Source organism: Orbicella faveolata, unplaced genomic scaffold (assembly GCF_042242905.1).
Source record: "Orbicella faveolata isolate gen_17 unplaced genomic scaffold, um_ofav_v1 contig_47, whole genome shotgun sequence".
In the NCBI taxonomy this organism is placed as follows: domain Eukaryota; kingdom Metazoa; phylum Cnidaria; class Anthozoa; order Scleractinia; family Merulinidae; genus Orbicella; species Orbicella faveolata.
Genome location: NW_028301577.1, coordinates 1618947 through 1633215, shown reverse-complemented (window position 1 = coordinate 1633215; position 14269 = coordinate 1618947). Strand labels below are relative to the sequence as shown.

The 14269-nt window shown below is 35.6% G+C and overlaps 1 protein-coding gene across 1 annotated transcript; it reads left to right on the top strand.

Annotated features, from left to right (window-relative positions):
* Nucleotides 1-7: 7 nt before the first annotated feature.
* On the top strand, nucleotides 8-10593 carry LOC110057038 (amyloid protein-binding protein 2-like). Its single transcript, XM_020763621.2, has 17 exons — nucleotides 8-206; nucleotides 345-433; nucleotides 1617-1780; nucleotides 2124-2244; nucleotides 3015-3186; nucleotides 3432-3488; nucleotides 4260-4292; nucleotides 4496-4563; nucleotides 4714-4819; nucleotides 5462-5586; nucleotides 6150-6235; nucleotides 6845-6950; nucleotides 7296-7380; nucleotides 7671-7730; nucleotides 7830-7935; nucleotides 8372-8449; nucleotides 8668-10593. The coding sequence occupies exons 1-17, from the start codon at nucleotides 45-47 to the stop codon at nucleotides 8820-8822; spliced, it is 1773 nt and encodes a 590-aa protein (XP_020619280.2). The 5' UTR covers nucleotides 8-44; the 3' UTR covers nucleotides 8823-10593.
* The last annotated feature ends 3676 nt before the right edge of the window (nucleotides 10594-14269 follow it).

Sequence of the window (14269 nt, the reverse complement as noted above, 5' to 3'; positions counted from 1 at the left end):
TTCCTCGTGTAACGCTCTTATTTCCGCTACACCAGCAAGTTCTCATGGGAAGCACTCTGGACGAGGCGGATGTAAACATGGCGGCGGATTGTAGGGTAGAAAGCCTGTATGATTTGGCAGCTTTTACCACCGTCAGGAATTGTGATGTGTTTAAGTCAGAGTTCCGCTCTCTCCCAAATGCTGTTCAGTGTGATATATATAGAACTGTAAGTATATCTTTGTTTTCTGTTAGCCTCTGTTCATGATTTAGTAGCATGTTGTTTTGGGGAAACGTACGTTGGACACCGTTGATGTTTACAAAACTTGTTTTGCGTTTATGCATTTTGCGGCTTTCTTTTATGTAGCTTTTCGACACTGGTAAGACAGAAGTATTGGTAGCAGAGCTGAGTGACCTGGATGCGGTTTCAAAAGCTTTAAAAGCAGGGGATACGAGGTAAAAAGATTATTTCCTGTGTTGGTACGGTAATTTCTCCATTTAAATTCATTCCATTTGTGTCACGTAAGATAAACGAACAGTTTTTTAAAGGAACCTCATCACGAAAAGAACATTGCTAAATGATTGACTTAGATGACATCTTCCCAGAGTGTGGTACACTTATAAAACTTCCGAAACGGTTCAAAACACTCCATAAAATATCACACGTACAAGGCGTTGTGTCTGAAGCTAAAATTATCATTCACAGCCCAATATACACTGTAGTAAACCCAAAGTGGAACTGAAAAAAACCGTTATTGTGTAACTTTCATTCCCGTTTTGCCTTTCAGTTTCCTAGTGACGTCGTATGTTGTAATTTGGTCGCAGTTTTCAGAATTTTATAAAATGAGCATACCTGTAAATGGATAACATGAATTCTTGATATTTTTTTATGTAAAAAAAGAATCAGTTGGCTGTATTTATTCTTGCATGCAATTACAAGCAACATGTTCTCACTGATTCTACTTCACATATATCAAAAATTTAATAAATGCTTAGATGAGTATCAGGAGGAAATAGAACATGTCGTCATTATCTTTGAGAGTTATTCTCTTTGTAGGAACATAGCAAATAATGCCTGAAAATTGGAGGAAATATCTTATGCCTATGTCAGTTTTTATCCACCCATCCCTCTTCCATTTACAGTACTACACTTCAGAATTGTTATTTATTGGGGATTTTTTTGTATTACTGATACAGCATGAACAACAACAGTGGCACAGGACTGTTCATTTTTACCCTCCCCTCCCCTTCTGTATTTCCATTAACAATGTTGCTCTGATCAATTATATTGATTCTGGGACACCATTAATTCTCTGCACAATTTTGTCACTTTTGTTCTTGGGTCCAGGATTGAATAGGCCAGAGGAAGGGGAACAGGATATTTTTTAGTATCTTATCATCAGAATTCCTTATTACTTCTCTCAGATAACATTAATTTTGTAGTGTTGTTCACATTTTGATGCTATATTTTACAGTAAAAGCCAAATCAATCTTGTTTGTTTGACTTGAAATTAGTTGTTCCTGATCAAGATTAAGATAGAAAGAAATTAAAAATCTTACAATGTGTTAACCTCATTTTATTCATTTATATTATAGTGTAAGATCTTTATTTAGAGATTTCCTTACTACTCATTTGTAGGGTTAAACTCTATGCAGTCTTCCAAGGACTTCGAGAAGAAGGATTTGATCTATCAGAAATCCTTACTACAGAATTTATCAAGAGATGTGAGAAAGCATCACATGTAGAGGAAAAGCCAGATCGCCAAGCCATTCAGAAGCTCTTGAAAACAGGGATGTCACTGGGTATGAGTATACAGTCAAGACATATAGTATGTGACATGTAGAAAATAGTTTATAGTTAATAAAGTTTTCAGCTTAGAACTGATTTTGTGCTTAACATGTATATATTTCCCGTTTGTGCCTGATTCTCTTATTTATCTTATGGCTGGTTTACCATAAAAAAAGCCATAATTTCTACTTGAAGTACATTCCATGCTATTAAGTCACTGAGCATCTCAACAAGGCCTTGACTTCCTAATCATGCTAAATCTTGTTTTGTTGCAGAACAAAAATGAAAAAGGCAATTGTCTCTCTAGGATAGATCAGTGACAGTGAATAGTGGTGACCCTGATCTTTTATATTTCAGGTGGCTTTTTGTCAGAGGCTGGTTGGTATGAAAATGGTGAAAAAATACTGGCCACCAGTTATAAACTTTGTAACACAAGAGAACAAGATGGCTGTAGAATAGCAACCAAATTTCTTACAAGGTACCACAGACTGCCAATTCTCAGTTATGAACATTTGTTTCATTGAGTTAAACAAAGACTTGTAATTTTTTTTGATGATAATAGCAAAGTTTGGACAGTATGGAAGGAGTCTTTAAAATGTTTTTTTTTTTTGTCTGGATCTCTGAAGTTTTGTCGGGGTTTTTTTTTTTTGTCAGTCTTGAAGTTTTTTCCAGTGTTACAAGCAGCAGTTATGAGAATTACTGTTAGTATTAGTTGGCAGAGTTTGTGATCACTGAATGGGATGTGATTTGAAACCCAGGAAGAAAAAAAAAAATCATCCATTTATACATGTAAATATAATCTGAATCTATTGGGAAAAGAAAGAAAAAGATGTTTTATAATTTTATATTCAGAAACTGTACAAAATCTGATCAAAGGAAACCATTTCTAGTTTCATTTATTTTGTTTATTACTGTTATTAGAAATATTTTATGGGATTTAACAAGTTTATTTTTTATAGTAATGTAAGTGCATTGAGTTTTTTAAATGCACCCAAGAAACTTTATTATTATTATTATTATTATTATTATTATTATTATTATTATTATTATTATTATTATTATTATCATTAAAAGTAACTTCAAGAACATAGAAAATATTGATCAAACAGTCTTATGCATATATGGTAGGCAGCTCAATTTGATGATGACAGTCAGTGACTGGGTACCAGCAATTCTAGAAAATTCATAATGTTCAGTTACAGATTCTTGGTGATGGTATTAAATTGTGATGTTTTCTGTGCTCTGTAGGTTACTTCATCTTAGAACAGCAAATTGCAAATTTGATGCTGCTAAAGATACTTTTAGAGAAACCATGGACATAGCTAGTAAAATGACCAGCAAAACAGAGCTAGACATCAGTATGGCAGTCCTCTATGGAGAGAAATGTGGATTACTGTTTGCACTCAGTGATTACGAAGAGGTGATTAGAAAGATACCTTGCAGTTTATTACTCTCTTGGCATTCAAAAAATATACTGAATTAGTAGACGATTTGCAATGTCTTGCAGATAGGTGATAATTTGCTTTTACAGATAGAAAACCTGGGCTCACAATAAAAATTGTTGCAATGGCATTGTTTGGATGAAATAAGCCTTTGTTTACTAGTCTTTGAACATATACAATCATTTCTGTGTCTTTATATTTTTGTGGCCTTATATATTTACAGGGCTACAAGTGCAGTATGAAGGCATTGCAGAAAATTGGGCCTGGGTTACCAATGAAAGTAAGTTCGTCAAGTAATCCATAATTCCAGTTCCACATGTGCCTTTTAATTTTGTGATGTCTACCACATAAGTTTATACAACCAGCAGAAAACTTAAAATGATGCATGGTAGATTTTGCAAACGTGATACTGAAAGTATTCAAATAAAGGTGTCTGTCTGTCTGTCTGTCTGTATGTCTGTCTGTGTCATGGATTTACTATGTCTGTAGCCCAGCATGCTACACACCAATTGTTATCAATAGTGACCTAAGTGAAACACATGCAAGCTTAAATTGTTGAACCATTGAGTCATCATGCAACCAAGCTCTAAGTTTACGTTGAGTAGACCTAATTTTTAAGCTTGCTCTGATGAGAGGTTTAAAATTTATGACACAATTTAATAAGAATTTTACATGCATTCTTGACCATCCTTTAGAATCTTTTTCTATAACCAAAAGATTTTCAAAGATCTTGTAAATTCTTGCAAAGAATTTGTTTGGTTGCTGCAACAATCATACAGTGATCTTCAGGAAACTTGCAAGATTTCTGCAAAAGATTTTATTTGCAATTCCTCAAACACAGTCTATGTTAGATATTCATCATTACAATCATGTGTATCAAGGATCTATAAAGGATCTTCAACAGGTCATTGAAGATCTTCAAAGATCCATGTAAGGCTTCTTCCAGGTTCTGTTGTACGTTTGAAAGTCAGAGGTAATCAAGAAATAACCCAAAATTAATGCCTGTGTTGTATTTGGCAAGTTATAACTGATGTGAACTTCATTGTTTCAGGCAGTTGTTGATATCCTAAGGAATGCATCCAAGGTAAAAACACCATTATTATTTTTTTAGTGAACACTTTTTTGTGCTTCATGAAAGTTGGCCTTGTATTTGTAAGTGAGTATAAGTTACATATATCTAAGTTATGAATATTTTTACTGTTTCATTTGTTTATTTATTGACTTCCATTTGTAGTGGATGCATTCAGTTCAAGTTGCAAGCTGTTTTTTTTCTTTTTTTTTCCGCAGGCTTGTGTAGTGAAAAGAAAATTCAAGAAAGCAGAACTTTTAATAAAACAGGCCATGTTTTTAGCCAAGTAAGAGAGATGTTTCTGAAAATGATTGATTTAAACAAATTGCTCTGCTTCTCACTTATTATTAAGCTTACTGTGCATAGTTGCAGTTTTATTTTCTGCTGGATTGGTACATAATTTGCTGATCAAAGAACAACTTGCTTCCTTTTGCAGGCAGCACTTTGGATGTGATCACCCAAAATATGCTGACACTTTAATTGATTATGGTTATTATCTACTCAATGTTGATGCTATTAATCTATCTGTAAAGGTGTACAAAGTAAGTATCCAACTTGAAAATTGCTAAACAATCCCTTACCTCCTCAATAATTCCAAGGGATCATCAACATCCAATTCTTTCCTTAAGATATTCACTACTGAAATTGTCTAGAAAGCAGTTGACAAGAATAAAGAAATTCATCAATGAATGTCGATCCTGATGCAATACTAAATTCTTACAACTAACATTTGTGACAATCCTTAATCCCCAGGAGGGGGGACTCCCATGTAAAAAGGGTAGGGGTGCTCGTACCTTTCAGGAGTTAAAAAGGCAGTTTTGGTATTTCTTAGGGTATTCAGCCTCGATGGTCCGCAGCTGGAGCTTCTCTGGTACCTTTTCAGTGTACTGCTATAAGGGGTTGTTTTAGAATTAGTATCTCTTAGGGGTGAAAAATTTTTCAAACCACGCCCACAAAACAGGAGCTTGGTCCCTCGTAGGGGTTCTTTCCAAAATTTCTGACAAGCACCCCCTGTCCTTTCTATTTGGGAGTGCCCCCAAGGCCTTCATCATCAAGCTGTTGTGTAGTTACATGGTTCATGTATGAACAGATACCACTGACAGTTTTGATAATTTCATGGAAAAGATTACAAAATAAGTCTTTACCACCCTCTTCACTGGCAAATTTATCATTTCTGGTTTTAGGAAGCTTTTCGTACTAGGTTTTATGTCTTTGGATTCAACAATTTACATGTGGCAACAGCTCATGAAGATCTTGGTTATGCTCTGTATGTGCATGAGTACAGTACAGGAAACTTTGATGAAGCAAGGTATCATACTTTTACCATGGTTGTTTCTTTGTTTTCTTCCATATTTCATGCCAACCAAACACTGTGTTGTAAGCGTAAACATGTAGATAGCTTCTCCATTTTCTTCCAACATTATATCTGTACCCTATTCATGTCGTTTTTTTTGTATCCTGCCCTCTTGTGACTATGTGCACACCTCTGTGGGTTCTAGAATGTAATCTATTTCTCTTTTTCACGACCAAAATTTCTGAAGGTTTCATTTTCATTCTAAGATGAACTTCTGTTTGAAAGAATCTCCTAAAATAGTGAAACCTGGTCTGTTTGACATTATGTAACACTTTGAAATACAACCACATCACACTGAAATGCTGTAAGCACATAGATTAGCTACATGCAGCTGTCATTTCATTCTCAGCATTCTCAGAATGTTGCAGGTGAAGTAATCTCACAACAATCAACATTAACTGTAATTATCATGTATTGGTGACCACAGAAGGAGGAGAACCAAGAGTAGTAAACTAACAGCATTTTATTGCAAGCAAGTAATCAGTATAATTGTGATGTATGTTAATTTATTTGTGCAGATACCATGCTGAGAGGGCCATCAGTATCATTACTAAACTCTTCCCAGACGATCATCTTCTGCTTGCATCATCAAAAAGAGTTAAAGGTAAGTTTACTGGCCATCACTAAGTCAACTGTCAAATGTTTGGTTTCTCTGGATTGTTGCCTTCTAAATTGAATATACTCCTTTTAATTGTACCTTATCATAGGAAATTAACGCTTCATGAAATTAAAGCGAATTTCAAAAATTACACTTTACATTTCACATCAATCTTTCACATTAGTAAATTGTTTACTGTACTTCAACTGAATTTTGTGCGTATTTGCTGTCAGCTTTACAGTGTTAAAATAAATTGATTCCTGTTCTCAACAAATTCTGTTTTTTTTCTTTGGTGTAGCAGACGCGTTAATTTCCCTCGTTTTGAAATTTTGCCCCCGCTCTCGCATTAATTTCCTTTATTGGGAAGCAAATTTACCTTCAATTCACGTTAATTTAAGTCGCGTTAATTTCAAATACGTTAATTAACACGAGTGTTAATTTCCTATAATAAGGTAAAACAAAGTGTTTGTAGCCACACATGTTCACCTCACTCACTCATTAGTTGAGAGCAGTGCTCGGTGGTGAGTGTAGACCATACAAATGTTATAGTAAACTTTGACAGTGAAAAGGATGTTGAAGTAATTAAAACAAATATTGTTCGTTCATTTCTTTCAGCACTAATTCTAGAAGAAATAGCTATAGACACCCCAATCAGACAAAAAGAAGAGGAAATTTTAAAAGAAGCACAAGAGCTTCATTTGGCTTCACTTGATTTGGCAAGGTAATAAAAGTTATTAAACATAACTTTGAAATTGTTCAGCCAGATTCTTTTAATAGTAAAGTGCGAAGCAAAAGTAGTGCAGTTCTTATTAATTACTCCTGGCTATTTTTCATTTCCAATTTTGTGACTATGCGTGACTCGTGTTTTGTGTAATTAACCGATAGGCCTTGCAACCATCCCGTTGTTTATTCTACAATATTTTTAGATGTTTTTTTGTGTCAACAGTTTAACATTGTCATCTTCTTGCATTTAATTATTCTGTGTATTGAATAGGTCAAATGTGCCTCTTGCCAGCCTCTCTATCATGCCAATTGTGTTTTGATTTTTTCTTTTTTTTTTACGCAGGAAATCATTTGGAGAAAATAATGTCCAAACAGCTAAACACTATGGAAATTTAGGTCGGCTTTATCAATCCATGAGAAGATATGAGGTAACTGAAAAGATCCAAAGATTTTAATGAGTCGACTCTGTATAGACTGTATGTTCTGGAACAAGTGGCCACACTGCTGGTGGTTAAACCAACATTCTGCGGTTGAAGGGACCAGGAATATTGTACCAGTATATACATGCTAACATTTTACAGGTTTAGGCAACAATTGTGAATTGTTCAAATGTTGAAAGAGTTTACTAAGGAGTCAGTTACAAGGCACGTGCGGTTGACACTTGACATGCAGAGTGTACAGGTAACAGATGTTGTTTGTAATTATTTTCTTACTTCAGGAAGCCGAGACCATGCACAAGAAAGCAATTGAAATCAAAGAAAGAATACTTGGAAGTGAGGTAATGTAAATTACGTCAGAATAGATCATGTTCTGTGTTGGTTGTACATCTTGACGAGTTGATAACCTTTTGCAAACACATTTTCCTGTCTAATTTTAGGACTATGAAGTGGCATTGTCGCTAGGTCATCTGGCATCACTGTACAACTACGACATGGAAGAATATGAAAAGGCTGAACAACTCTACTTAAGGTCTATTGCGATAGGTGAGCTTCCTGGCAGCCGACCATAAAATACCTCATCAGTCTGGCACAGACTGTTTATTATAGGAATCTCTGATACAACTTGTCACGGTTCTTGGTTTTTATTTATAGCCAGCATGTAACAGAAGACGATACAGTCAAACTAAGCAGTGCATACTGTAAAATGACGAGACAGGGATTCCAGGAGGAATTTATGAACTCTGAAATCTGGATTTGAATACGTACGGTAGTTAGAAACATGATGCTCCGCAACTCATTTTACGTGTTTTATCCTTGCAGAGGCCACAGTAGTCTTCTGTTATGTGACAAAATTTTGATCATGGGCTTTCCATGGATTTATTGGGCTTCTTATAAGTTTCTATTTATTGAGATAGGCTAACCTGGTGAATAAGTAATAACGTAAGGGTAATAAGCGTAATTAATATGTGTTTCTTAACAGGACGCAAACTGTTTGGTGATGGGTACAGTGGTCTTGAGTACGACTACAGAGGACTTATCAACCTGTATGATTCTCAAGGTGCATTGTAACTACTGGTTATAAAAAAAAAAAGCAAACAAACAAAATTTATCTTTTTAAGAACTAATCTCAACAAACTAGATACACAATTCTAATTTCGTAGAAAGAAATAATGGGAGGTAGCGTCTGACCTTTTTCACAAGTCAATATCTTGTGTCGTCAGTGACAGCTCGACATTTTACTCACAATTCAAATGCTTTTTTTTTTTTTCATGAAAGGTAATTTTGACTGTATGGAAAGATACCATCAAACGCTCATGGACTGGAAAGATTTACGTGAGAATGCAAGCAAGACAGAATCAGCGCATGATAAAACGCCTGATCCATGGCCTACAGGACAGTTTATACAGCACTTCCTCAGTCAGCCAGATTAACAATCAACTGATTTATTATATCATTGGGCAACCCAAGAGAATGTCAACAAAGAATCTTAAATAGGATATTACAAGAGAATTTATCATAGTAACGTACTGGCAAACAAGCTTGTCACAAGATGCTGTGTGGCACATGCGTCAGTGCAGGATGCCGTGCTTATTGCACCCAGTGAAAAACCCGGCCTGGAGGCAAGACAAAAATTATTTGCTGCTCATGCAGAATTATTACAGCTTATGACAAATTTTATGTACATGTAGATACAAAAAAGTACATTGTATCAATAACTACTTTTGACGAGTTTCTAAGGGTCCCTTTCCAGCTAAAAATAAGGACCTTGAAAACATAATTAACATAAATCTTGAAGGAGCTACATTACGAACAGCGCATCCTGAAAAAAATGGTCAATGTTTCCGTGTTTATTGGTAATATGCGTTAATCTTCGTCAGTAGTAACCAGCTTTGTTTATTTTCGGTTTGTTTTTACTTCTTTGGTTTTCTCAACCTTGCGTTTTTTAGGTTTTCTTCAGTTTGAAAAAATTCTGTCCATCTAAAAAAATGTTTTTAAATTTTTTTTGACAGCTCGTTTAATTTTATAACATTGGTTACTGTTCATGAAAGTGTTTACAAGGTTTAGTTACTCCTGTACATCTCGGATCTTTCCTTGTTAGAGTCCAGGCTGCTAGCAGCTAGCGCACCAACTGCTCATGACCTTTGTGGCGCTGACTCAGTTGTCACTTCTCGGACTGTGATGAAAATCAATGCAAGCCTTTTGCGTTTGTGTCTCTGTTAAACGTCGATGTTTGCTTAATTACGATTAATCTGCGATCGTAAGTCCGAAATTGATGATCTTACCTTTCTAACAAACAGACTCTCCAGTGGAGTGACTTGGCTGTGTCTGTACTCGAGTTGTACGGACGCTTTCCCCATCTTTTTCCCTTTTTTAAAAGGTTATTTATGGTTTTGAGCGCTCAGGCCGTAGCTAATGCTTACTAAACTTCGTAAATGTTGAACCTATACTGAGAACTCCTATTTGACAGTTCGTGGCCCTAGTGAGCCCGCATGCCATCACTGCCCTATGATTGTGAGTCGCGTACTGATTTAGCTACATACCTGTTGAGGTAATCCTTCAGCGGCAGAAGATATGAGGAGCTCTGTAGTTGGAATAATTGCCGCCAGTCATCAAGGACCTTACCTTTACAGCACGTCTGAGCACGTTACTTGTCAATGAATATGCACTTTGACAGTCCGCCTTTCACACCTCTGACACCATGACACCATATCTTTATTGAGGCTAGGCGGAGATAGACAAGATACATTGTACAAGTAAATGGGGGTTTACTGAACTTTGACATGTAAAGTAATTCCCAAGTCTTTTTAGCACAGTTATCATGTTGTGTATATAGTTATTTGGTAATGTATATTAATCGGAAGGGAAAATGTTTTTTTTTTACTCGTCGTTGAGAGAGTGGTGGGTGTAAATTAGATGTATGTAAATTAATGTAGGTATCTGTAAAGTAACCAAATTTCAATGTATAATGTAACATAAGCGTAATAAAGATAAGTAAGTAAGGATATCGAAATACTGTCCAAGAAAAAAAAGGAATTCCAGTTTTACTAAAAACCACTGACTGTTTAAACCATGTCACTCCATCCACACCTGGTTAAAGAGAAAGAAGCAATGACTGATGGCTACAACACGCAAAAATAGATTTTGTGGTTAGAAAAAAAGGTGGTGACGTCAAATACTAATAAAGTACCATTGTTTGTCTCACGATTTGGTCTCGTGTGACCAACGATAGTATTGTATTAATGTATTATAGATTTAATCTTAAGCGAGATTTCTGCAGTTTCCCTTGTCAGGACAAAGCTGCATGCAACTTATTAAAAAACACAGATAAATATCTGAAGAAACACAGCAGGAAACTGAATATATCAAATTTTCAAACACGTAATTAAACATTCGTACCACTCCTGAATTGGACTAATCCCGCGTTAAAACCCGGTCCATGAGGATGATACGTTTACTAACCATGGTAACTGCAAAGAAAATATGTTTTACATTTTGGCACATCAATATGAATTATGTGATGGGAATTGAAATAACTGGGTGTTTTGTGAATATTTTCTTACTTTGACCCATGAAGTAATTGAGACTCATCCTCGAAGACCCAGGGGTTACTAGCCGCGACGATGCGATATTTTCGGCGCGAAAGTTTACTTCAAGAGCTGAACGTCCCGGCTAGAAGCCCCTGGGTCTCCGAGGATGGGTGAGACTAAAACAACTCCCTTTGATGTGCTCTTACGAACACATTGTAAAAAATATGCATATTAAAAACTTCAAAAGTGGCAAAAAACATGACGTCATCAGTGTGACGTCACAACTTTGACATTTACTGTCATTTTTCACGTAAATATAATTGGCAATAGGTCTCCTGCTCATCTGCCAAGTTTGGTGTAGAAAGAGTCAATACTTTTTAAGTAATGCGAAATAATGTGAAATACCCAAGAATTGACGAAACATTTGGGGGGTGGTTTGGCCCCTACGTGAAATGACATAATAAACAAACCATTCAAATAAATTATGTATACATATAGGTTTAAATTTTCTGTTGTGTTTAAATCAATATTCAACATTCTAGTGCAGGTCTTAATCACCCTAACTGTGGCGAGGAGACAGCGAAGTGAAACTGAAACAAATTGAAAGTTGAAATAAGACAATTATTCCACTTACGCTTGTTGGATATAAGAGGATTTTAGCCAACTCGGCGCTGGCCGCCTCGTCGGCTATCTACCATCTCATATCCAACGCGCGCTCGTGGAATAATTTTTAAATGTATTCTCTTTCTTTCCTCGCGTTCTCATAATCATGTAAAAGACATTTTAATTATTATTAAATGAGAACGAATAGTTAAGACTAACTCCCTACAAAGAAGCAATAAATACTCAAGGCGCTGTCTGTCTTACCTTACCTGAGTTATCACTCCTCAAGCACTCGTCTACAAATTAAGTCCAATACCTTCGGATATGCTCTACAAGGCAAACAACTTCAAAGCGTATGGAGTTCTGAAAATCAATTTCGTATTGAATCGATAAGCAATAAAATAATGTAAAATAAAATGAAAAATACGAACAGATGTCCAGAAGTCAAAGAAAATATACACACGTGAACCATCCGTCTCCAGACCACTTGGAATTATGCTTAACATACTGATGGACAGTACAACTTGTTAAAGAGACTGTTAAATGTTTAGGTATAGTGCTCAATGCGCTTAGCTACTCCTTGCTAGTTTACAGGACTGCCACCTAAACTGAAAGAAACAAATATTTCAAATAAACGTAATAGGCTTAAAAATTCCAACTGGCGGGAGACACACCAGTTGGCTATTTACAAGCATGACTGAGGAGTTGAACTGGGATCTACTGAGCAACAAGTCCAAATTAGTGTTCAACCCGCGACCTCCGGATTTCAAGTCCAACGCTCTAACCACTCCGCCACGCTGCCTCCAAAACATAAAACTTCTTTCTTTTTAATTAACATGAAACATGAAACGTGAACACCGCAACTTTAAAACTGTTTTCTTATCAAGACACACTTGATATGTTAACACCAGAACTTTAAACCCTCTATCTTGTTGATCCACACATGACATCTATACTGCAACTTTAAAACAATTAATACAAAAACTCCATAGCTCAAAATTCTTGCTTGTTTATCTACCCATGATATAAAGACCCCAAAACTATGAAAACTTCTCCCTTGTTGATCTACTCAAACTATATAAACTCCGAAATTTTAAAACACTTGATATCAAAACTACGCAACTTTCAAACTGTTTTTACGGTGATCCAAACATAAATTACAGACAGCCCACCTTAAAACATTTTATATCTACACTCAGTAACTTTAAACATTTGATATAGAGACTCCGCAACTTAAAACAACTCATATATACCCTCACCAACTTCAAACGCCTGACATGAAGACTTCTCTTTTTGGTGATCCACTCTTGAATGACACATAGAAAACGCAACTTTAAACTTTTGAAAGAAACACTCTGCAACTTTAAAAACCTGAGATAAACACTACCTAACTATTCAACGTCTTCTTTAGTGATCCACTCTTGATACATAGACAATCCAACTTTAAAACATTTGCTATAAAGATTCCCCAACTTTACAACTTCTTCTTCGGTGATCCACTCTTGATACATAGACAACGCAACTTTAAACACTTGAAATACTGAAAGATTCCCCAACTTTACAACTTCTTCTTTCGTGAACCTCTCTTGATACATAGACAACGCAACCTTATACACTTGAAGAAACGTTTCGCCAACTTTAAAACTTCTTCTTTGGTGATCCACTATTAATACATAGACAACGCAACTTTAAAAAGGTTGAACTTCTTGTTTGGTGATCCCCTCTTAACACATGTACAACGAAACTTTACATACTTGATACGAAGACTCCGTAACTTTAAACACTTGAAATATAGGTCCTCCAACTCTTGCTACATAGAAAACGCAACTTAAAACACTTGCCATAAAGACTGTGTGACACTTTAAACACTTGATATAAAGACTCCGTAACTTTAAAAAGTGGATACATAGACTCCGCACCTTTAAACACTTGATATAACACTCCGAAACTTGATATATAGACCTCCAACTTTAAACACTTCACACAAAGACTCCGTAACTTTAAGCACTTAAAATATAGGTCCTCAAACTTTAAAACTTCTTCTTTCGTGATCCACTCTTAATACATAGACAACGCAACTTTAAACAATTGCCATAGAGACTGTGCAACTTTAAACACTTGATATAAAGACTCCGTAACTTTAAACACTTGATACAAAGACTCCGCAACTTTAAACACTTGATATAAACACTCCACAACTTAAAACACTGCATATAAAGACTCCCCAACTTTAAACACTTGATATAAAGACTCCGCAACTTTAAACACTGCATATAAAGACTCCGTAACATGAAACACTTCATATAAAGACTCCGCAACTTTAAACAATTGATATAAAGACTCCGTAACTTTAAACACTTGATGTAAAGACTCCGCAACTTTCACCGCTTGATAGAAAGACTCCGCAACTTTAAACACTTGATATAAAGACTCCGTAACTTTAAACACTTGATACAAAGACTCCGCAACTCTAAACACTTGATATAAACACTCCACAACTTAAAACACTGCATATAAAGACTCCCCAACTTTAAACACTTGATATAAAGACTCCGCAACTTTAAACACTGCATATAAAGACTCCGTGACATGAAACACTTCATATAAAGACTCCGCAACTTTAAACAATTGATATAAAGACTCCGTAACTTTAAACACTTGATACAAAGACTCCGCAACTTTCACCGCTTGATAGAAAGACTCCGCAACTTTAAACACTTGATATAAAGACTCCGTAACTTTAAACA